At 41.8% G+C, this 24107-nt stretch overlaps 2 protein-coding genes across 2 annotated transcripts; both read right to left on the reverse strand.

The window, feature by feature from the left end:
- Positions 1-3790: 3790 nt before the first annotated feature.
- On the reverse strand, positions 3791-6126 carry ATP5ME (ATP synthase membrane subunit e). The gene is made up of 4 exons (XM_066338630.1): positions 5991-6126; positions 5804-5858; positions 5450-5548; positions 3791-3930 (listed from the first exon to the last, which is right to left on the reverse strand). The coding sequence occupies exons 1-4, from the start codon at positions 6024-6026 to the stop codon at positions 3905-3907; spliced, it is 216 nt and encodes a 71-aa protein (XP_066194727.1). The 5' UTR covers positions 6027-6126; the 3' UTR covers positions 3791-3904.
- Positions 6127-7495: 1369 nt separating this feature from the next.
- On the reverse strand, positions 7496-19377 carry TMEM175 (transmembrane protein 175). The gene is made up of 10 exons (XM_066338422.1): positions 19239-19377; positions 18902-18940; positions 17710-17807; positions 16565-16616; positions 15640-15675; positions 14191-14274; positions 13380-13544; positions 12056-12134; positions 10261-10402; positions 7496-9704 (listed from the first exon to the last, which is right to left on the reverse strand). The coding sequence occupies exons 1-10, from the start codon at positions 19368-19370 to the stop codon at positions 9041-9043; spliced, it is 1491 nt and encodes a 496-aa protein (XP_066194519.1). The 5' UTR covers positions 19371-19377; the 3' UTR covers positions 7496-9040.
- Positions 19378-24107: the final 4730 nt, after the last annotated feature.

Below are 24107 nucleotides of genomic sequence, written 5' to 3' on the forward strand. Positions count from 1 at the left end.
GCACATAAGAAGCAGATCCTGCTGAGATGGCTAATGTTTTTTATCATGCCAATCTCCTTCCTTCTCGTGAGGCACAACTGCATGTAACAATGAAAAACTCTCCCTCCAGGGAGGTGTTCAACATAGGCCTGAGGGTATTCCTCCTTTCTAATAAGACACAACTGGCAAAACCATGCAGCTCCCAGAAACAGGGCCAAGCAGCAGTTGTGCCATTAGAAGGCAATATAAGCCATCAAAGATGCCTGAAGAACCACCCTGACTCATTTCCATAGTGTTGCATCAGATAGTGTAAAACCCTTCCCCAGGGTATATGTTAGGGTGTCTTTGTTGCATGGGCCTCCACCCCTCATGGACCAAGACTGCAACCATCAGAGTGATGACCAGGGAATCAAAATTGAAACGATCAAGTCTTGTCACTGGATCTTTCCTCTCCACCATCCACTGTTGTCCTTTCCTTCTGTTTCTTTCTTTTCCTTTTGTATTTTCCTTGCCGTATTTTTACATTTTTTATAGAAAAGAACAAAAATAGCTACATACCTTCTCACCACTGAAACCAAATTGTTTTAAAATAAACCTGCCTCATGTGCATACTGGTTTGTTCAGTGTTGTTTCACTCTAATCCACCTAAGGAATCTATTAACGAGAACTCAGTTACCTGCTTCAAAGGCAGGTCAGAACACTAGACTTGAAAAAAGATGTATATAATTGCAACACAGTTTCAGGAAATGTCTGCGGAGGGCTGTAGAGAATTTAAATCTGCTCATGGCATATTTGCCCACAATCCAGTTAAGTGTTTTCACCTTTGGCTTGATGCAGCTCTCAAGTGCGGTGGGAGACCAGAGGGACCAGTTTTGAAGTGCCTCGCTGAAGCAGATGATGCATACAGACCTCCGTTCTTGGTTATGAATGTCGTGGTTGAGGGGATAGGAAAATGAATATCCCTGTGAGACTGGCTGGAGAGGTTTCTGAGAGAGATTCTCATGGCTGGAATATAAATCTTCCATCCATGCAGAAGAGGCTGAGAGACAAACTCTCAAGGGATTTAAAATCCTGCATTTTGACCATATTCTGCTGTTCCTGATGGAAGGGGTAGGGCAAGCTAACACAAGACAGGATGTCTTTGCTACTGAAAAAGAGCATGTGTGTACCCTTCAGCCTTTTGTTCTCCTAGACTGCTGCTGGGTTGTGAGTGGAGATGCCTGACCTGGCACAGTCAGAGATGTCGGAGCATGTACAAGGTCTCTGCTGCTGGCAGAGCTGTGAACATGAGGGTAGCAGTTTTGGCAGAAAGGGAAGGAAAAATTGGCAGGGAGAATGTAATCTTCAGCCACCTCTTGTAGATCTGAGAGAAATGCTTACTGTCTTTTCCCAGCTGGCCACAGCTTAACTTGAACTAAGCCTGGGAAGTGCTCCTCTACTCCCAGGCAGAAGGAGCAGGAACAACTCAACTTTCAGTCAATTCTTGAAAAATGATAGTATTGAACACTACAGGGAGGGTATGGATCCCAGCTCCACCTTTCAGGCAGATGGATTGCATGTCTTGGTGCCCAGTAAAGGGGCTTTGTCCTACCAGCATCTCCAGATCCTGTATAAGGAAATCTCCATAAAAGGCCAGAATACTAGATCCAAGATTTTAGATCCACTCAGTCTAGCCTGAGTGTGGTTTGCATCATCTATCATAAAACTTGCAAGAGGAAGACCTTTTTCTCTCTATACCTCTTACTCTACTTCTTCCACGAAACTAGAGGATTAGAAAAAACATTCAGTAGGTTCAGTAGAAAACCATTCAACTCCCTCTCAAGAAGAAGCAGAGTACTCAGGAGTCACACAAATGTAGTTCCACCAGAAGAACAGGCGGATGTAGTGTTTTCCAGAACACTGAACAGACATGAAGTTTCCCTCTCCTATCCTCTGAGAGAATAGACTTTTTTTCAATGCTTCCTTCCTTATCTTGGCCTTTATTTTTTTGTTGTGTTTTTTGGTTTGGTTGGTTGGTTGGTTTTTTTTGCTGTTGTTGTTTTTGGGTTTTTTGTGTTTTTGTTTGTTTGTTTGTGTTTTTTGTTTTTTTCTTGCTTGAACTTGATACTAATCTATTCTCTGGCCAGAACTAATGGCAGAGAACTAATTTGGTCCCTGTGGGATGGCTGTAAAGAGATACATGGTACCTTTCCCACTCTCCTTGGAATTCTTCGCAATCTAAGAGATTCTGCAAGGACAGCTTTTTGCCTGAAGCTGGTTTTGAAGACTATATTGAAAGTGTGGCAGATCTCTCCTGCATAATAGGATGGATAGCAGAGCACTCCTTATGAGAGAAACATGCTACAATTTGGCTGTAAATTAGTTTTGAGGAACAACTGTCCATCTGTAGTGTTTAGAACATGACTAATGAGTGAGCAGCAGTAACTCAGATAACAGCATAGCATTACAAGCCAGAATCAAATCTGACTGCTGTGACACATGCAAGAATTGAGCAATTCTGTGATAACAAAGCTGAAAAAAAAGAGGACAGAAATGCAGAATCGTGATCAACAGCTCATTGTCCATGCAGACTAGTGACAGGTGGCGTCCCTCTGGGATCAGTACTGGGGCTGACACCGCTCAACAGTTCTGTCAGTGACATGTACAGTAGGATCAAGGGTGCTTTCATCAAGTTGACCACCAACACCCAGCTCTGTGGAGCAGACAACTTCCTGGAGGAAAGGGACGCCACCCAGACGGGCCTGGACAAGCTGGAGAGGTGGAGCTGTGCAAACCCCATGAAGTTCGACGAGGCCAAGTGCAAGGTCCTGCACCTGGGTTGTGGCAATCCAAGACACAACTACAGGTAGAGTGGAAAACTGACTGACAGCAGCCCTGAGGAGGACTTGGGGGTGATGGTTGATGAAAAACTTAACGTGGCCCAGCCATGTGCACTCACAGCCCTGAAAGGCAATGGGATCCTGGGCTACATCCAAAACAGCATGGGCAGCAGGGGAGGGAGGGGATTCTATCCCTCTGCTCTGCTCTGGCGAGACCCCACCTGGAGTACTGAGAACAGTTCCGTTGCCTCCAACATAAGGACATGGAACTGTTGGAGCAAGTGCGGAGGAGGCCACACATGGATAAGAGGACTGGAGCACCTCTCCCAAACAGGCTGAGAGCTGGGGTCGTTCAGCCTGAAGAAGAGAAGGCTGTGTGGAGAGCTCCTAGCAACCCTGCAGTATCTGAAGGATGCTACATGGAAGCTGGAGAGCCACTCTCCATCAGCAACTGTAATGATAGGACAGGAAGTAATGGGTACAAACTGAAAGATCGGAAATTGCCTTCGAATACTGGGAAGAAATGCTTTACTGTGAGACTGGTGAGACACTGGAACAGGTTGTCCAGGGAGTTGTGGATGCCCCAACCCTGGCACTGTTTAAAGCCAGGCTGGACAAGGTCTTGAGCAAGCTGATCTAGTGAGAGGTGTCTCTGCCCATGGCAGGGGGATGCTGGGACTCGATGGTCCTGAAGGTCCCTTCCAACTCTTAACATTTTAACATTCTATGAAACTCCCCAGTCAAGCCATTTGAGTAACAGATTCAAGCAGGGGGAGCCAGGCTCCCCCACCTGCCTATACATATGAAATTGTATGTATTTTCTGATCACAACCATTACCTGTGGATAACGGGGGTAGTGACTGGCTATCACTGAGAGAACACAATGGGGTGTTTCAGTTGCAACAATAGCTAGGTTGTGAAAATTGCTTCCTGTCACATTCTGTCCCTATTTCTGGTGCAGTTCTGTGCAATTCACTCAAAAAAATACCAACTGAAGTGTAGTAAGTAATTTATTGATAGAATATCACATAGACTTCAAACAGCACTGGACAGCTTAGAGCCTAGCCATGTATTTCCATGTGTGAAATTCAGATGAAATCTGTTGTTTATTTCAGTATGGAATCTTCACTTGCTAAAACAGAAGAAAACACAAACATTGTTAGGACTATTAGCCACTTCCATGCCAAACTAAAACATGCAAAGCATTAGTGGAATCAAAGACTATCTCTATGTAATTTCTTTCTTGTTAGTATTTATGATTCCTACTTCTGTGTAATCAACAGAATTGTAATTTAATTCACACCTCTGGGGTGAAGACAAACTTTTAAGTTTACTCAGTAGTAAAAGACAGTTATCTGAACTGACAAGCCAAGCCCAGAAAATGCTACCACTATAGGTATGTCCATCTTTAAGGAACCATCTTCAGCAGCTGCACTACACACAGTGAGAGTTTAACAACTGCTTTTCTGGAAAAAACAGACCAAACACATTGTTGGGAACAACAGACCTGTCATCGTTTGCCACTTTTAAACAGATTAAATATTCTAAAACAACAATCAAGAAAACTTCTTCACTAGGTGGCCTGGCAACATTACAGCACAGCCTCTACCTCTGAAAACAGAAAGTCTCATCTAACCAGAGAATATCTAAAAGACTCACTTATTTAGTCCATGATCAAAGGAGACAACGTATTTAAGAAGGCAAAATAGCTCTATCTCTAGTAAGTCATATACAAAACATATCTGAATTTCTGTATGTGTAGTTAATTTAGTTTTAGTGCTTTGTTCAACACCGGTTTTCTTTAGAACAATGCAAATGTCTTTCACATGGAAAGAGTTACTGAGCACGAAGTTATCTGCACCAAGAACAGCCTGAGTTACTAATAAAGTTTTAAAAAATTCTTCTCAGTTTAAAGTTTACCTAAAAACCTTAGGTGAAACAAAGCTAGAGAACAGATTCCTCTGTATAGCAGCAGGGAATGAATTCCGTTAGAACCATACAGGGAACACAAGAAATAATCCTAAGGACAAGGGAAACAATGCTGCAGCAGGAATACTACAGGTGGAAAGGAATGAGAACAAAAGCAGCAGTATTAGTTGCAGGTGATGCCCTCCAGCATACCCTCTTCATGTGAGAGATACAACCAATGAAGCTGACCTCTAACAGCAAGATACGAAAAAATCAAGCTCAGCTCTAATAAAACACGTGACAGCACTTAAAAGTCTCAAGTTGCAATTACATACCGTTGCCTATGCCCTATATTCAGCCATATCTGTGAGGTTTCTACACTGCATGGAGAAAAGGGCTTGCACTAGATGAATAAGGGACTTGCTGCCACTGTTGATACATGGATTCAGTTACTCCTCACAGAATAACCAGCAGCTTTTAGCAGTTTGTTTCCTCAGCGAAAATTCAGCCATTTAACAAGTCCTGACTGTTGCAAAAGTGTTAACTCTTGCTCTGACGAGCTTTTCTAAATGCAGGCATAATTAAACACCAGCACCATGCACTCCTCACACGGCCCTAACCACTGCCTCTAGGGATTAGCTGCAGGCCTCAGTTTCTCCTAAGAGCACTGGGGTGGAACACCAGTCCTGCAGCCTAACAACTGCAGGACAGCCTGGGGTGAACACACTAAACCGAGGAACTACCTTCTGCAAGCTCTTTTGCAATCCGCTCCAGTTCTTCACGTTTCTTTTTCTCCTCCGCCTCTATTCTCCTCTCTTCTTCAGCAATTGGCTTCAGATAGTCTGCCATCAACACAATACATTTAAAACACAAGTCCCCGAACGCCGGCGGAAAGCTCCGCTCCTGCGGGCTCGCTCCAAAAGGCGGAAAAGCCAGTTTTGCTGGCAGAAAGGTACATTTCATAGGGATCTGTGGCTTCACACCAGCAGGGCCGTGGCCGGGCCGGGGGAGGGAAATGGCGGCCGGGCCGTTTCAAGGTGCCCTTGCGGGCCGGGCGCGGGGGAGCGGAGAGCGGCCGCCCCGGACGCCGCACTCACCGTATCGCTTCTTGCCGTAGATCATCCCCACGAGCAGCGCCGAGTACCGGGTGAACTGCGGGAACAGAGACAAGGACGCGCCCTTCGCTCAGCTCACGGGCACGGCCGGCCTCAGCCCCGGCCCGCCGGCCCGAGCGGGTCTCCCCGAGCCCCCCGGACAGCCCGGGCGATCCCCCCACCGCCTCACCTTGATGAGCGGGGACACCTGCACCGGCGGGATCATCCTGGCGGCGGCGGCGGCGGCGGCAGCAGCTGAGCGCGGCAGGAGGAAGGGGCGGGGAGCAGCCGTGACCGGGAAGCCAAATGCTGCGCTTGCGCTCCGCTTCCCGGCGAGTCCGGCACTCCAAGAGCTCCGGCGGCGCCGGGGCCGCGGCGCCTTCGCCGCCAGGAGGGGCTGAGGGGGCTGTGACTATGCGGCCTGTGAGAAGGCTCGAGGGGGCTCTGATCGATGTTTTTCAATGATAAATCGACACAGACTGAAGTGCAGAAAATTACTTTTAAGTGGAACAAAAAATGACCCCTTTTTTCTTCTTCTTCTTTAAGCTCTTAAGGGTAATTGGACATTAAAACCTGTAGAGCCCTTTGAAAACAAGTACTGGAAATACCTTTTTCACTGTCTGGGGTCAGATATTTGCATAGATTGGTGGTGGAGTCACCGTCCCTGGAGGTGTTCGACAGGCCTGAGGATCTGGTGCAGGTGATGTGGTTTGGTGGTCTAGAGGTTACAGTGGCACTGCTGGGTGGACTAGATGGTGGTCTTCAAGGACCATCTCTTCCAACATTAATGATTCCATCATGCTATAAGCTATTGAGTGGTTATGCTGTCTCTGTGCAGATGATCAGTCTGACTGGACACAGACCTCTGCAACCAACCAGTCTAGGCAACCCTACTTTAAACTGGAGGGCGGGACTAGATGGTTTTCAGAGGCCCCTTCCAGTGACATCCATTATGGGATTGTAATAATTATTGTATTTAACTGTCATAGATACAAAACCCTGTGGTCATTAGTAATTCTATAAAGAACAACTAGTTACAGTTAGATTTGGGAATGATCTTTCTACTTCAGAATGAAACAATTCAAATTAATGCAGTTTCTTTCTCAAGAACTTAAAATGATGCTAAATGAGATCTGCTTATACAAAGTCTCATATCATGTTTGTCCTCAGGTTTAGGTTCTGAGATATTACTGAATCTAGGTTGAATAATGCTATCTTGACCACATGCAAAAATAAAATCGATCTGTCTGCAGATTACTATTTGTAAGTAGGATAAACAAAAAAACCGCAACCCAATCCACCACCACCACACACACAGACACCCCCCCTGCCCCAAAAAAAACCCGAAACAAAAACAAACCCAAAACCAACAACAACAAGAAGGAAAAATGCATTACTGAGGCAACACAGTGCCTTGTAATTTTTATGCGTTGCTTTATACAAGGCATCCTTATAAACACCGCAATGAAACTCCTTTGTCAGAATCAGTTTTTTGGCTTCATTTTCTTCAGGTACCATGAGAAATAGAATCAACTTTTCTTTACATCACATTAAAAACAATTTGGTATTTTATAACAAAAATCACAAAACTGCTGGGGTTGGAAGGGACCTTGTGTTCTTGTAGGTCTAACATAATTTTAATTACAGACATCAGCCTTAAAGTTCACCTACAGAGAAGAAATAAATGGCTTGAAGTTTTGATTTTTTCACTGATTGCAATTTATTACAAATACACATATTCACTACTTACTATGTATCTGCTGCACATTAGAAACAAAATCATACAGAACCAAAGATGCTTTTTTTAAGTATCAGAAAAACTGCTATACACAACACAATGCAAGTCATTTAACCATAACTAGGTATAAATCCCCTTGAATAGCTGAACATACTCTTCACAAGAAGTATGTAATATTCACAATTACATATTCGGTATCAAGGTGCGTCAAAACAAAAGCACAAGTGCTTTCATGACTGATCTCAACTGAAATGAGATACTTGAATTTGTTTTCACCTATCACTTCTTCAGGCATATTTTGCCACATTTTTTTAATGATTAACAACAAAATTCCCCAAATGTCTTTAATTATGGCACTAATATTGTCAGGCACTAAGACAATTTAAGATACAAATTAATCACTCTGCCAAAGGAAATGTAATGGCTTCTAGTGCAGCCACAAGCACAAAACTTATCCAGCTCCATGTAAGTGTAAAAAAAAATACATCAACATATCATGGACAGAAACATCTAGGGGTTGGTTTCTTCTGCTGTCTTCCTGAGACTCAGAAATCTATGGGATCGCTTAGTTGTCCACAACTCAGGAGGAAAGCTCAACTCCCTTACATAATTTGGAATTTTCATACATTGTATACTCATACCCTCCTTGAATATGACACCATGCCTTCCAAATAACAGAAAAATGTTCCACTGATACACAAAAAAAGACACAAAAAGCCTGAGAAATTCAGACACTTCAGATGAGCAGCTTCTGCAGAACAGAAAAAAATTACATCTAATCATAGAGCTCTTTTCCCTCAGAAAATACCAAAGCTAGTAAAAACTTGGATGCAAAGCCATGTGAGTCCTCACTTGTTACATCCTTTTTAAAAAAAGAACAGATATGCCCAAAGAACTTGTGTTCAGATGGCATGGAAGACTGCTATCACAACTGCAACTTCCATCTAAACTCACACACAGAGCCACTCAGTTACATTTCCAACTGCTATCCCCTGTTTGTGACTATGCAGAACAGACAGTGTAACCACTGAAAAAACAAAACAAAACAAAATAAAATAAATGAAACCATTAACTTGTATGCACATATGTTCTACTATTATGTGCCATCCAGAAATTCAGAGGTCTCTGTGTTTTTCATGCCTCACATTCTCTTACACAGAAGCTCAGCCAACTTCTATGCCTGTGTTTAGCTGCCATTTTGCTGGGTATCTGCACACTTATTAATCCATCGTTGCTGCAGTTACACGTCAAGCAGCGTTTTTTCCTGTAGGGCAACCCTAGAAGACGGAGAACATGCTTTTCTTTGCACCCCGTGTTTACCCAATATTCTCAACAGCAGATTTTAGAGAAAGGGCCTCGAGCACAACCAGCTTAAACATAAATATGTCCCAGTTATGGTCAAAACAGGCTTTGGTTTACATCAGTATAATCCAAACATGAATATAATGTGAGTTAGAGGAACTGACGTTGATCTCTTAAGTTCACATGCACTGTGCAGAAATTTAGGACAGTGTTTCATTTGGAGACAAACATGCCTCCTCTTCTTCTAACAATACAACCTTCCGCCTGGAGAGAGATTTCACAGACTTTATGGCAGTTAAAGAAATTCTAACAAAAATGCGCAAGGCAAGAAAAGCAAATGGGATTACAATCTGCATAAGATGGAAAATTGCTGTGCTAAATTCACTTAACAAGCAAGTTAGAAAGAAGGCCCCAAGGCTTACACAGGGGTAGAGAGCCAGCTTGGCAAACATGAAAGCATGCTCCTTGCCACCATATCTAGCAAAGGCATGCAAAGTTTCCTCTTCATTAAGAAGGGCTGTAGTCCATATTGCAAACTGAAATATGCTGGCAAAGAAAGTGATAACGCAGCTGACCTGAATGGCTTCTATTTCATTATGAGACTTCTCTGCAAATTCACTGGTCAGCTGGTAAGCTAGTGGAAGCCCTCCAATGAAAGCCAATGAAAGTATGTTGAGCAGTCCCATTAATCGGGTAGCTTTTGTTACATAAAGGAAAAGAGAGTGATGGACAAACCACAGGAGACCAATTGTAACAAATGAGCCGAAGTAAGCAAGGTAGTTTGGCCCATATTCACTTAAAGCTTCAAGAAGACTGCCATGGAAATTCTCCTCAACTTCTCTGGGATCAGGAACATTGTCTTCACTGTGGAGAGAAAAATTACTTTACTTTGCATATTAGTGCCATAAGAACACATCTAGAGCAAAACTGAACTATGCTGCTTTACTTTGAGCAAGTAGTCAACAACAAGAATCCCCTCCTTAGTTCTAATTTAGAATTTAGAAACAGTGTTTCAAATAACAGTTCTGCAAAGAAATTATAAAAAAAGGAAATCTGAATGCAGGTTGGCATTGCTTTGGGTTAATAAAGTTGCTAAAGTGATAAACAGCTTTTATTGATAAAAGGCTTTCATTTGAAAACATAACTATGGAAGCAAAAAAAGGAAGTTTTGTTCTTCAAGACTCTACACCCCAACACATATTACACAGACTCATGATCACTACTGCTGGAATGTGGGCGTTAAGAAGTATCTTTGGTTTATGCTCTGTGTCCTTCCAGAAAATCATACTTTAAAGTAACTACTGCAAATTTTGGAAGTCATCAACAATGTTTGATTAATTTTATTTCCTCAAATATTACATACAGACAGAAGTTAATATATTTAACAAGACAAAGTGTAAGAACCAGCACAAAGCCTTACCATATATCCAAAATGAGCAGGGTTGCTACAATGGCATAGACTCCATCACTGAATGCTTCTACTCGCTCCTTACTCAGAGGCTCACTGAGGTAAAAAGTGAAGGTTTCTAAGCTATGATGTTCCTCCTCTTCACCTCTCTGACCTGGAAACAAATCCAGAGGCTTAATAATGAAAAGAAGTATAAAATAAGGTAGTTCAACAGCCTACTGTGACCTCCTTTTTTCTCCATCTGCCAAAATTTTTCTTTAGACAAAAGGATGCCAGTCATCCACATGTCAGTCACTCCACTTTTTTTGGCATATGCGCCTCTCCCTGGAACTTGTATTTCTTTCAAGACAAGTGCTTCAGGAACAACAAAAAAGCTCTGTCCTTCAAACTGTATGGCAAACCATTTCCACCAAGTGGATAATGACTCCAAGCTGTAATTGGACAAAACAAATCAGATTGCTAATTGCTGTAGGGCCTCTATGACAGCTTGGAGAACTTATGAACATGGCAGAAAAGAATCTATCTAGCATGGGGGCTGAACTGGGATATCGAATGACCTCTTCTTAATTTAAGCCTTTTATCAAAAGGTGTAGTTTTTATAGGAAATGCCGAACACATCTCTAACTGAACTCAGAACTACCTAGCTAGCCAAAATACACTGCTTCAGGTGTATATACTGGACAAAAGGAAGGTTAAAGTTCCACAGGCATGCAAAGCAGGTGTAACCACAAGCAATTCAATAGAGCAGTATTTCAGCCATCTGACAGGGTGAGAGGTAGAGATGTGACCTGACCCAAAACCACAGTGGCCCCATTGCAGTAAACATGGACAATATTTGCTTGTGTTTATTCTTAGGTTCTGGGAGCCTGGCGTCAACCTTTCAGAGCATTTCTGCTTCCCTGTTATTGTTGCCACATGAGGGAGTGAACAGTATGCTCCTATTTTTACTGTAAACAGACAGACTGGTACTAGTCTGAATAGCAGCAGCAGCAGAAGTACCAAAGTGTCATTTTTCTGACCCAGCTTGGGAGCATCAGTTCCAAAGACATTATCTGTTCAGTGGTTTTGTGGTCCCTCTCAGAGGGACACTGCACCTTTTAGCCAGAAGATTACATGATATCCCCTTCTCTTTTTATTTTCTAAATGGTAACCTCTTTCTCAGCAGGATTTAAGAGCAGCTCAGGTTGTTCCTACGGTTGTGCAGTTGTTAGTCCTGAGACAAGGAGGGCAGAAAGCACATGAGGGAAGGAAGCACGGATTTAGGCTAACTTAAGACACGTGTGACGGTGCCTCATCAGATTACAGCAGTTAATGAGATGCAATACCCTGAACAGTTAACTATTGTGAGAATGTTTGATTTACAGGTGCAATGCTTGCCTGTTTGAAAATGTTTGACTATTTAGCATTGCAGGGAAGAAAGTGATAAAGGCAGAGAGCTTACTTCCTTATGTTCTTCCATCTCCACACTCCCTCTTGAGGAGGGAAAAGCGATAGATGGCCTGCAGCCATCATTCATGTACCTACATGTGTCTGCATGCACTTGTGTTATCAGGACAAACCAGAAAGGTTTTGCACTGGGAAATTATATTTAAATGTGTTGTGTAACACAAATCTCAATATAATTATGGGAAACCAGGGAGCAAGCGAGACACTGTTTAGAAGCACATCAGTAAACCCTAAAATCACTATGTACCTAAAATCACAAGACCAAAAAAGAAAGCAGAACTGAAATTACTTCGTTCTGGGCTGTCTGCATAACATGTTGACAACCCAATCTGAACATATGCCTAGGAATTTTGTTACTCACCAAGAACTTTGGTTTTACACCACGTAATTACTCGAGTGAGATGTGGAAAAACAAATACAAGTCCAAGAAGTACATAAGACTGTTGGAGAAGAAGATGAACAGTTTAAATAGAGTTATCAAAATATAAATTACTTTCCAGATTTAATATGAAAATATAACCCTCAATCTTAGAACTAATCACACTGAGAAATAGAAATCTTGACTTACAAAAAGGCTCAGCTGAAATGCTCATGCACCTCTTGAATATTGCATGTGGAACCAAATACTGCTTTTTCCTCGCTAATTTAGAAAGAAACAAACTAAAAAAAGCAGGAAAATAATTCTGCTAAATTAAAAGTGCAGGAATAACTGCTTTGGAAGTTGAAGAATTATCCCTATAATCCTTATGGGTCCTTCTAATTCATGATATCCTAAGATTCTACTATCTGTGTCACAAGAACACATTGGTGGGTCCTAAGTGGTTCACAGGTTTTGCACAGGTCTAAGCATAGGAGCAACTTGGGGTCTAATTTCACCATCGTTAGTATTAAAAACAACCAACCAAACTACAGTGAATGGAGTGAGGAAGAAGAGAAAAATATATTTTCAGATAAAACTAGGCCTTTTCATGTTTGGACTCATAACAACTCCTTTCATCAAAAGCAACCTGATTTCTCACAACTTAGGGATTATTTATATACTGGTAATTTCTGTGGAATCTTTCTCAAAATTCAGTTAAATCCATCTTTTCCTAAAGAACAAGAAGAATGGAAGCTCAGGATACATTCAACAACTAGACTTCAGTTCTGAGTAGGCGTTCCAGGAAAGAATTAAAGCTATTAATAAGTAGTAGTAGACATCAAATACAGATGGAAGAGAAAAAGGCTATGTAAAAATGGTCCTTAGACAAAACTATTTGTTTCGAGGTGCAGGTGGGCTAACTGGTCTGCCTAATCTGTTGGCTCTTACACCTTAGATTAGTGCACCAACTGCATTCATTCTTCTTCAGTCTGTGCAATGTCATGTTCACTCATGTAAACTTTCATATTACCTCAACTACTTTGGATGCATAAGATACTAAGCTAGAGTTTAGAAGACCGGCTTAACAAAAAAAAAAGCAGTAGCAAATAATATTGTAGCAGAATATTCTTTTTAAACTATAAAAACTCATGGATTAAGTTACAAGTTTGATACATGTGATTAAATACATTCAATGCAAAGCAGCAGTCATGATTACAGCACCCTATAACTGGCAATTGAGAAAGTCTACCTAATTAACATAGACGCCATTATTTAATAATACAAACTGCTGCATCAAAGTTTTCTGTTAACTTAGAGAACTTACCAAAGGAATAAAGAAAAAAGAAAAGATGGCTGCTAGAAAGCATAAAACTGGTCCTCTTAAGATAATCTTTAAGATATGACGTTTATAGAAATTCTGATTTTCAGACTCCTGTATCTGTTGATTCAGTAAGTGTGGGTGATAGAATCCATATGCTACTATCACAGCCTGCAAGAAAAAGAGCATTACTGAATGTATTACACATAGGTATATGCAGGATCTGAAATATAAGACAAATAACTATAAATCAACACATTCCAAAACACTTTCAAACTTATTCTTCACTCCCATATGGAAGGTTGGTCCTAGAAACTCTGAGATTTGTCAACATACTGCATGTGAAGATATTCATCTCCTCTGCAGAGCCTGCCATGACCTTTGAACCTTGATGAAAAGGAATGAAGACCTCTGTAATAAGGAACTGAAAGTAACAAAGCACTGCACCAGGAAGAAGAGTGCTGCTGGACTTGAGTCTGAAAGCCTGTGTTCCTTCATCCACTGCTACATGGCTCAGAAAGATATCCATCAGCATGAAAAGTTAATTGTGCTTTCCCCAAGGCATTTTTGCAAAGAGTGGGAAAGGAATTCTATGAACATTGAGATCAGCTGACTTAGTTGCATAAACCAGCTTCATGGGACAGTGAACTTTTATCTTACATACAGGTACTGTATTATCATAATGGGCACAACTTTGAAAAATAATGCTATACAAATAACATACTTAGCAATTTATGCCCCTCACTAAGAAACTTTTTTCAGTTCTACACAAGAAAGTCTATTTAAAAGTGAAAATGTAAATGGATAGCTCCAATACCTGTATAAGGCCAATGACAACAGCACAGACACTGAACAGGAAGATGCCAAAAGATACCCCTGGAAAGGAGGCCATTAAGGAAAACTGGAAAAAAACCAACAAGATTATATATTTAATTAAGAATCAATGTAGGAATAACAGTAGAGAAATAGAAGCCTGCTTCATTCAATATTTAAACTCCTAAGTCTAAATAATAATTTGCATTTCAGCATAATTCCATTAAATGGAATTTCTAGCCACAAATACAGGTAGGCATCCTAACACATCTGGAGATATGGTTTTGCTCTGATGTTGACAGCATTAAACCACAGCCACTCTGGCACTGTGTCTCCATAATAATTAGAATGGCTTGTACTTGAGCATAAAGTTTAACTGGTTTTGGTTGACATGATGTCATAGCTGTGAAAATTCTTGATATTAGGATACCTTTTTTAATCTTTTATTTTGTCTACCTCAATGGCTCCCTGTTGTATTAATTTCTACAGCTTTTTTTAGGGGAGGATAAAAAAGAAAAAAAAAAAAAAAGGCAGGGTGTAGTGTTAAGGTAACATTGATAGCTTTCCAAAAATAATTTCAGCTTCAAGGCAAAATGAAAAGTACATTCTCTTGCTGATAAAGATCATTTTACTGATCATAGCCTTATTTTGTGCAGACTAAATGTAAGACATATATATATATCCAAGGAGAAACAGGTGCATGTCTTACACATAAAACAGTTAAGATGTGTTTTAAGCAACTCTTTTGTTCTGTTAATATGGTATTAATTTGCAAATATTCTTTTGAGGTTGTATGACCAAAAATTATGCAGATTTTAAACATGAACCATCAACTGCCAGAATCAACTTTGCGGAGCACATCAGAAGTGACAACACAAACTCGGTCTAAATTACAAAAGGAAAATGTCTTGCCATATAAAGAAGAATTTGAAACACAGTTTTATTTATCTTACCAAATTCTTATCAGATAACCTGGACCTTTTTTAATACAGCTGCTTTTTAGAAGAAATTGTGGGAATTTTTTACTATGAAGGAGGTGAAACATTGGCAGAGTGGCCCAGCCCCTGGAGACATACAAGGTGAGGGGCTTTGAGCAACTTTTGAGCAACTTTGTCAGATCCTCAGCTGACAAAGCTCCTCAGCTGATCTTTGCAGGGGTTGGACTAGAAGACCTTTAATGGCCCCTTCCAACCCAAACTATGACTTTCCATAACTGCAATTTTTGTTTGTAGAATACTCATTTTTGCCAGGTCTAAAACAGGCAATATTTGAAGGTTATAAAATAGCTTCATGAATTTTCAAGAAGCAACACTTAACTACGCTAGTGGATTCAGGGTTTATACTACAACAACACTCTCCTGGGTTTCTGAATACTTTGGTAAAGTCTTTCCAAATAAATAAAGAAATAAACACTGTAATTTAAGCATATGTCAGAGTTTAGAAAATTACTTACTGTATATGGCAAGAAGGTTATGATCATCATACAAGCCTAAAACAGAAAAAGCATATTGAAACACTATGTATCTTCTGCTTCTTCTGGATACATCTTCAATGAGGGTATTGCTTGCTTTGTATTTTACAAGATCATATGCTTGTGTTGCATAATGAAAAATACCCACATTTCTGAAGTTGCTGATTTTTGACTACACAAATGGAACAAAAAGAACACATCTTCCATGTTCTCTATCCAAATTGGGCAAGCTTATTTTAGAAAACACTACAGTTTTGTTACGAATACCCCAGGTAAAAGTTTTGCTATGGTTTTTAAGATACTTCTTTCTAAAACAGCAATGCTAAATATACTACACCTTCTAAATAGGTGTTTCTGATTTTATTAAGAACATTAATATATATTAAGAACATTAACACTGGATCATAAATATTTCATTTCTAAAAAAAGCAAAATTAAGAAAACTCAACCAAAAATCATAAAGAAATGCATTGCTTTGAAAGCTGCATTAGCTAAGAATTAGATGTCTTAGGCTATTCTTCTAAAATATTTTCCTCATGGAAATGTTGTCCTCATGTTATCTCATGGAGCTCCAACAGTGCTTTTATTAACAAAATTAGAATAACTGTGTGGTTGCATACTTTCAGAGAACAGAGTTTAAGACAACATTGCAAAATACTCAGTTGCCTCAGATGAACTTCAGACTAATCTGCTGCAGAGCTTCTTTTGGTTTATAGTATAACATCAGCAAGTTAAAAGCAAGTTATTTATCAATCGGTCACATTGAAACTAAAGATCTTTGTATTTTCCTGACTTGGAAATATGTCAGTGTTATGCTATCTAACATATAAACTTTTGGATATTCACAGACACACTAAAGTGACCTGTATTTGTTAGTTTACTATTCAGCTTATCTGACAAGACTCACCAGATTTAGAAGAGCCAGGACATCATCTATATGCTCTATCACCTGAAACAGCCTGTCAAGGCAAGGCAAAGTAAGGTTATCATGAACAAGCCAACTTAGGAAATACATTTTACAACACTACATACAAATTGTACATTTATGATACTATGGAGGAACCCAATTTCCTTTGCCCTAGAATTAATACTAGTATTCCAGGTGCTACCAAAACTCATGTAGATAAAATATGTATGAAAGTAAATTGTTAGAAAAATCTTAAAAGCGAGATACTATCAAGTTCAATCATGGAGCATTTACTTAGAACCTGGCTTCTATTTGAATGGCAAAGTATTTTCAAAATTTTAAGCCTTAGACGAATTTTTCCTGATGAAACAGCACAGAAAGAAAAAGCTTTCCTTGCAAACGTCCCCAGATTTTGTCATGAAACTCCTCATTCACAAAACTGTCACGTAGAATCAACAGCACCCATCACCCTCCACAAAACCCTGAGATTGTACCTCAGCATTTACTTATACAAACAAAGAAAAGCACTTTGATAAAGAAATTGAGGTGAGGCACCAGCTTCAAATATTGAATTACAGGTTGCATGCGTTTATTTGAATGCAGCCAATCCACTTGATAGTGACATTTTTAAATTTCAAAATTAAATCAAAAACTGTCCTGGTTCCAGTATGATGCCTGCATGCCAATTTCTTTTTAACCACCAAGACATGGCAGGTGGGGCTGTCCACAGCTCTGAAAACTACAGAATCTGCAACACTACAATTGATTTTGTTACAACTACTGCTGAGGACAGAGAGATGAGCTTTAGGCCAGCTGTACTGTATCAGTTCCTTTGCTGTGGAGCATGCAAGCTAGAAATGCATGTTTTTTCAGCATAATTAGAAGGTTAATTCCATCTAACCTTCCAGGTAAAAAGAAAGTAACTCCAAAAGATACATTATGCTTGTTTTTCTCTGTATCACTATTGCAGAGGTGTAAGAGCAGCTATTCACTGCTAAGGGTAGCACTTCTTTACAATGATTTTCTAATGTTATTCAACAACAGACAATTCAGAAGTCTGGCAGCAAGATAGAAATACATCAGAGACATGGTTATCTCCCGCCCTTTCTAGCTTTTAACTTTAGATTTAAACACCATGTTCCTACCTTACATGAGCTGCCCATGCCACTGTGACTATTAAAAAGGTCATCAAGTAGACGGCAATTTTTGCTAGGAGAAGTTGCTGAACACTTTCACCTAATTTCTGAAACAGAAAGTGACAACCAAGGAAGTAAAATTTAAATGTTATGTTACAAAATCATTATCAACATCTGAAAAAGAGATGTACAGTAATGTAATGTATTTTTGGAAAATGCCTTCCAAGCATGCAGCTCCCATTCAACAATCTCTTTAATACATTGCAGAGAAACCAGTTTACTAGGAACTTATTACATAGGCTGAAATTTAGCATTTGATATACCAACACACCTCATCAATCCGTAAAAGGGCTTCCCAATGCTCTGTTCACCTTGTTATTCATTTATGCATTCTCTCATCACCCTTACTACAATAATGCATTTCAGAGGACTGGATACAATATGCCTCTTTTACTTTCACAGCACTGACTTCTGTAGTAGAAGCATTGCAGAGATTTCATGTGACAATTGTTAACAAGGAGAAAGGAGAGGGCTTATGCTCAGCAAATTTTGCAAATACCACTACAATGGCTTAAACAGACAAATATATTGCATTTGCTGTGTTACAGATCTTATCTGAGCTTCTTAAACTATAATTTAGGTCTGTTTAAGAGTAGAAAAAATAAATCATGATTAAAAAACTCGTAATTGTTCTCAAATTATTAATGTTTCCTAAAATCTCTGGGTATTCTCAGAATTAGTTTATTGTCGGTAGTCTTCTTTTTCCACCTTTGTTTACTCAAATTATATTTATTATGAATGTGACTTTAAAACTAGCATTCAGATTGTGCTTTACAAGCGGCTTCTCTTAGTGATCGTTTATTACCAATTAGACCAGATGCTTTCTTAAAGATGTTTTGGTCAGATGGCAATTCATTTTTCATCAAAAAGTAACTAGTAACTAAAAGTAATCTATGGCCTACAACATACAGCTTATTCAGGCTTTATGTCACAACATCTACGTATAACACAAATCTTTATCTAAAAGTTTTACACCCGAAGTTCACCAGCTCCTCGCCCTATGTGAGATTTGTGTTAGGTTTAATGTTGCTTAATGGCTTCTGCTTTTGAAAGCCTGTAACTCGAAATGAAGTGGGCGTGCTAAACGAGGATGTTACATCTACTTGCCAGGACACAAAAAACAACAAATGGCACGTGATACCTGGTCAGGATGTATTTTTGTGTGAGCCACCGGCAAAATCTGAAATGACAAAATGTTTATTAGCACATGACGTCCTTTTCCTTGCTGAATAGTTCCCTAAAACCACACAACCTTCAGGTGCCCGCGGATCTCGTAGCCACGGGCAGCTCTGGAAGCCACAGCCGCTCTCGGGCCGTGGCCCGGCCCGCCTCGGCCGACACCGCCCCGCCGACATGTCGGCGACCGCGGGGCGGGCGCGGGGCCGGGCGGCCCGGACAGGCACGGGCGCGACCCGGAAACCCGGGACCAGCCGCGGCGGCCCCAGGCTTCTCCCTCCCTCCCGCCGCCGGGCGCTCACCATCACGGTGGCGATGATGGACAGGAGCGCGTCGCTGTAGGCCAGCAGCCGGTGCGATGTTTGCGTGCTGCAGCTCGGCTCCGGCCCCGGCCCCGGGCCGCGCTCCCGCGCCGCCGCCCGCGGAGCCGACATGGCCCCGCTGCGGTCGCCGGCGGCGGGGGCGGCGCTTCCCCTCACCCTCACGGCGGCCCCGGGGGGCGGAGGAACGCTGCTCGCGGAAACAATGGGATGGATGTCCGTGAGTGGCCGTGACGCTAGGCGTCCAGTGGCTGAAGCCGAAATCCCGCCCTTAAAAGACCTTCCAGTTCACCTCCCCGTTTTCTGTAAAGCGTCCTGAATCTGGTGACACTGAGGATGTTCCACACCGCCCAGGAAACATCAACATAAGAGGCAAAGAAAAGCATGACTCTTACAGAAGCAATTGATTTTCCTCAGACAAATTCCCTTTTTAAAATGAGAGGAGCATGTCAGTAGCTGAGGGAGGTCATCCTGTCCCTCTGCTCCGCCCTGGTGAGTGCTGTACTCAAACCTGAGCTCCTCGCTTCCTGGGAGACATGGAGCTCCTGGAGCAGGCCTAGTAGATGGTGACAAAGATGATTAAGGGACTGGAGCATCTCTCTCAGCAGGAAGAGCTGAAGGAGACGGGCCTGTTCAGCCTTGAGAAGAGGTGACTGAGAGGGGAACCTCAGGAGTGTCTATGAATAGACACTATATATTGGGTTGGTGCCAAGAAGATGGACATAGGTTCTTCTTTGTGTTGCCAAGCGATAAGATGAGAGCCAGGAAGCAGAAAAGCTGCGCCTGAGTATGAGGAAGAATTCCTTACTGAGTGGGTGATCAAACAGGAACAGTTTGCCCAGAGAGGTTGTTTGGTCTCTCTCAGTTAAGATACGCAAGAACTGTCTGTATGCAATCCTGTGCTGTGGGCTCTAGAATAACCCTGCTTGAACAGGGAGGTTAAGTGACCTGCTGCGATTCCTTCAAACCTTAGCCATTTTGTGATTCTGTGATCTTGTGAAATAAAGACCTGTGGGACTACACGCCAGTCAGTCTCAACTCTGTGCCTGGTGACATCTCAAGGGGAACTATGGTAAGGCACATGGAAAATAAGGAGGTGGTTAGTGACAGCCAGTGTGGCTTCATTAAGGGCAAATCATGCCTGCTGAATGTGGTGGCCTTCTGCAATGGGGTTATAGAGGTGATGGTAGAACTGACATCATCTACCTGGACTTGTGCAAAGCATTTGCAGCCAATGGTTTGGGTTGGAAAGGACATTAAAGATTGACTGTTCCAACCCGCCTGTAGTGGGTAGGGACACATTTCACAAGACTAGTGGCTCAAAGCTCCCTCCAGTCTGGCCTTGAGCACTTCAGGGATGGGACACCCACCACTTCGCTGGGCAACCTCTTCCAGTGCCTCACCACCTTTATAATAAAGAATTTCTTCCTGATATCTAACCTGAACCTACCCCTCCTTCAGCTTAGAGCAATTTGCTCTTGACCTGTCACTACACGCTCTGACCCAAAGTCTCCATCTTTCTTGTAGTCTCTTCAGGTACTGGAAGCCCGTCTTCTCTTTTCCAGGCTGAACCATCCCAATTTTCTCAGACTTTTGTCATAGGAGATATACTCCATCCCTCTGTTCCTCTCGGTGACCCTTCTCTGGACTCACTCCAACAGTTCCATGTCCTTCCCCACAGTGAGACCCCAGAGCTGGATGCAGGGTTCCAGGTGGAGCCTCACCAGAGCAGAGCAGAGGGGCAGAATCCCCTCCCTCCCCTGCTGCCCACGCGGCTTTGGATGCAGCCCAGTACATGTTTGGCTTTCTGGGCTGTAAGTGCACATGGCCAGGTCATGTCCAGCCTCTCATCCACCACAGCTGTCCTGATCCAGTGCATGAGGTTTAACGAGATCTTACACTTGGTCTTGTTAAACCTCATGAGATTCCCATGGTCCCACTTCTCCAGCCTGTCCAGGTCCCTCTGGAAGACTTACAGTCCTTCAGGTGTGTCAACCACATTACTCAGCTGAGTGTGATCTGCAAATCTGTGGTGAGTGCACACAATCCCTTCATCTATGTCACTAATGAAGATACTGAATAACACTGGTCCCAGTATGGACTCCTGAGGGACACCACTTGTTACTGATATCCATCAGGACTCTGAGCCATTGACCACTACCTTCTGGATGATCAATGGTTCAGACTCCCAATGGACATCTATGACAACTTCTGATACTACATTTGGACATATTGGAAAAGGATGTATTTCTATGTGAACCCTTTGTGATCATGTATTTATAAATAATATTACTAGAGATGAGAGTATTCACTTGAATATTTGTGCTTCTATTTTTTTAGAACTGTGTCTTTAATTATCCAGGTCCTGTTACATGTTACAGTTGTTATGGCATGATGATTTACACAACTGTTAAAACAGACCCATGGAAATGGATAAAAGGCTCAGATCACTGTCCATCACAATGTAGATGAAATATCTCGTGTCTTGGAATGGGTGAAGAAGGATGGAGAGCATCAGTGATAGGACACTCTTTCCAGATGGTCACTCACTGCTGTGGAAACTTTCAGTAGACTGTTTCACTGTTGTTCTTTTAATATTAACTGTTTTGCTTTAATAATAGCCAGGTATGTAAAACCATGTATAATGATCCATCAGCTACACATAACGTCTGGATGGATGAAAATTAAAGGTGTTCAGGAGAGGGATAAGGAATTGCTCTATAGGGATACTCCAAAAATTGATTACATGAAGGTGTGGTGGAGGCACTGAGTTGAAGGTGTACATTTGCACCATGTAGCCATAGCACAAATAATGTAGGAATGAGACCCAAAAACAAGAGATATGCTGGGAAATATTCAGTGAAGGGATTATGTGGGCATGATAGCCACCTGATGGAAGTGATAGGTCACCAGGGAGAGGCTGAATGACCCTTATTGCAATCAGCAGTGGAAGAGGGAGTGACACTACTGCTTCTGTTCTATTTTGCTCAAACCCCATGATTTTTCTCTTTATAGTTCTTAATGTCCCTCATTTGCATATGAAGTGTCTGCCCCCTCCCAGTGTTTAAGGCCAAAATAACTGGATACTTGACTATAGTCTCACCCCCACTTCTCCCAAAAGTGGAAATGGGCATTTGAAATCTCCTAACTCACAGACCAGTCTATGGGCTGGCTCTTCTCTGTAGCCCTGGTTTCATACCTGAGATATTTTGGTTTTCTGAAATCCTTTTCCCAGGGAATTTTCTGTAAACTTCTTGATGTCCCTCTGGTCTGACCAATGTGATTAAAGAGGTTTGTTTTTTTGTCACCAATCAGATTGGTGTGTGTAAAATAGCATGTAACAGAGACACATCCCAAAAAACAGAGGAGTCATTTTCAGCCTTCTGAAGTCAGAGTGTGTGTTATTGTGGTGTAAAACAGCATCACTTCTCCCCAGGAAGGACACCTCATTAGTAGGACTTCTGCCTCCAGCTGCATTGGAGCATGCATCCAGGACACCTGGAACACTTGTACATTGCACTACATGCTTGTATTTTCTAGGTCTACTGCCTTTATCACCAGCAATCTAATGGGAATCTACTACCTCTTTGTTGTGGTCTAGATGTGGTACTCCCAGCTCGGTTCCCCCACCCAGATTCTTCCAAACCACATGCAGTTGGCTTGGCTTTCCCTCCCTTTTCCCCCTCAGGGAATGGAGTTGAGAAGTGAAGGCACAAAAGGTGAAAAGGGTTGAGACAAGACTCATTTGCTGGAAACAGCAATCGGATAAGGTACGATAATGAACAGTCACAGCAGCAATAGTAAAAACGAAAGTATAAGAGAAGAGGGTAATTTGCATGCATGGCGAGCAATGTTCATGCTCACCACATGAACAATGAATAATGTGCAACAGGTCCCCCACAACACCACACTTCTTTGTTCTATCAGAAAAACAGATCCCCTTCTTCCTGGAATTCAGGAAAGTCCCTTTTCCCCACTGCTGGCAGTGATGTAAGGTGGTACCAAATAACAGGATTCTTGGCCATGCCCCCTCCTGCTGATCTGGACTGGAATCAGAACACCATTGTTTCTATAAACCACACTATTGGTTCATCTGTGTTTGTGAAAGTTCTTATTGGGCCAAGTAAACTCCCAGCACTGAATTCATGAACCACACTATTTGTGAATCTGGGATCACCAATGTGACTGGATTTCTGGTGTGACTCATAGTATCTTAGCACCCGGGATCTCACTGGACATGACCTGACTTACAGTGCTGAGTTGTTTACAAACAGAAATGAAGCCCAGATGCACCCAGCCCCTCTGATCTTCCAGGACCAGCTGGAATGCCAGAGGGTTTATCTTTTGCCACATTTCTATAATCTTGGTGCAGCACTCAGAAAAGTTGACTTTTCTTTGTATGTATTTTTTTTCCTTTTACATTCAAGGTTGGAATTGGAGCATATCCTACTAAGGAGGATTTATTAAGTGAGAATATTTTGTAAGACAGAATAACAGAACATGTAAGGTTAGAAGGGATCACTGAAGGATACCTAGTCCAACCTCTCTGCTCCAGAAAGGTCCCCTAGAGTACTCTGAATTGTGTCCAAATGGCTTATGAATATCCCCAGAGAAGGAGACTCCACAACCTCTCTGGACCACCTGTTCCAGTGCACATTTATCTGCACAGTTAGAGAGGTTCTTGCTCATGTTCATGTGGAACTTTCTGTGTGTCAGTTTCTGTCCATTGCATCTTGTCCTATTGCTCAGCACCAGGAAGAGCCTGGATCCATCCTCTGACACCCTCCCTTCAGATATTTCTGTGCAATGGTAAGATCCCTGCTGAATCTTCACTTCTCCAGGCTGAACAGG

This window comes from Sylvia atricapilla, chromosome Z (genome assembly GCF_009819655.1).
Source record: "Sylvia atricapilla isolate bSylAtr1 chromosome Z, bSylAtr1.pri, whole genome shotgun sequence".
Taxonomy (NCBI): domain Eukaryota; kingdom Metazoa; phylum Chordata; class Aves; order Passeriformes; family Sylviidae; genus Sylvia; species Sylvia atricapilla.

What these genes read in the sequence shown, in the direction of transcription:
- TMEM175 (XM_066338422.1), bottom strand. Translation starts at nt 19,370, where the DNA reads ATGTCGGCTCCGCGGGCGGCGGCGCGGGAGCGCGGCCCGGGGCCGGGG. An exon ending in TTGTCATTGGCCTTATACAG is followed by an intron (nt 13,545 to 14,190) that starts GTATTGGAGCTA and finishes TTTTTCTTGCAG; the next exon opens with GCTGTGATAGTAGCATATGG. An exon ending in CTTTTTTCTTTATTCCTTTG is followed by an intron (nt 12,135 to 13,379) that starts GTAAGTTCTCTA and finishes CTTCTCCAACAG; the next exon opens with TCTTATGTACTTCTTGGACT.
- ATP5ME (XM_066338630.1), bottom strand. Translation starts at nt 6,026, where the DNA reads ATGATCCCGCCGGTGCAGGTGTCCCCGCTCATCAAG. An exon ending in CTACGGCAAGAAGCGATACG is followed by an intron (nt 5,549 to 5,803) that starts GTGAGTGCGGCG and finishes TGTTGATGGCAG; the next exon opens with ACTATCTGAAGCCAATTGCT. An exon ending in TGCAAAAGAGCTTGCAGAAG is followed by an intron (nt 3,931 to 5,449) that starts GTAGTTCCTCGG and finishes CTTCTGTTTTAG; the next exon opens with CAAGTGAAGATTCCATACTG.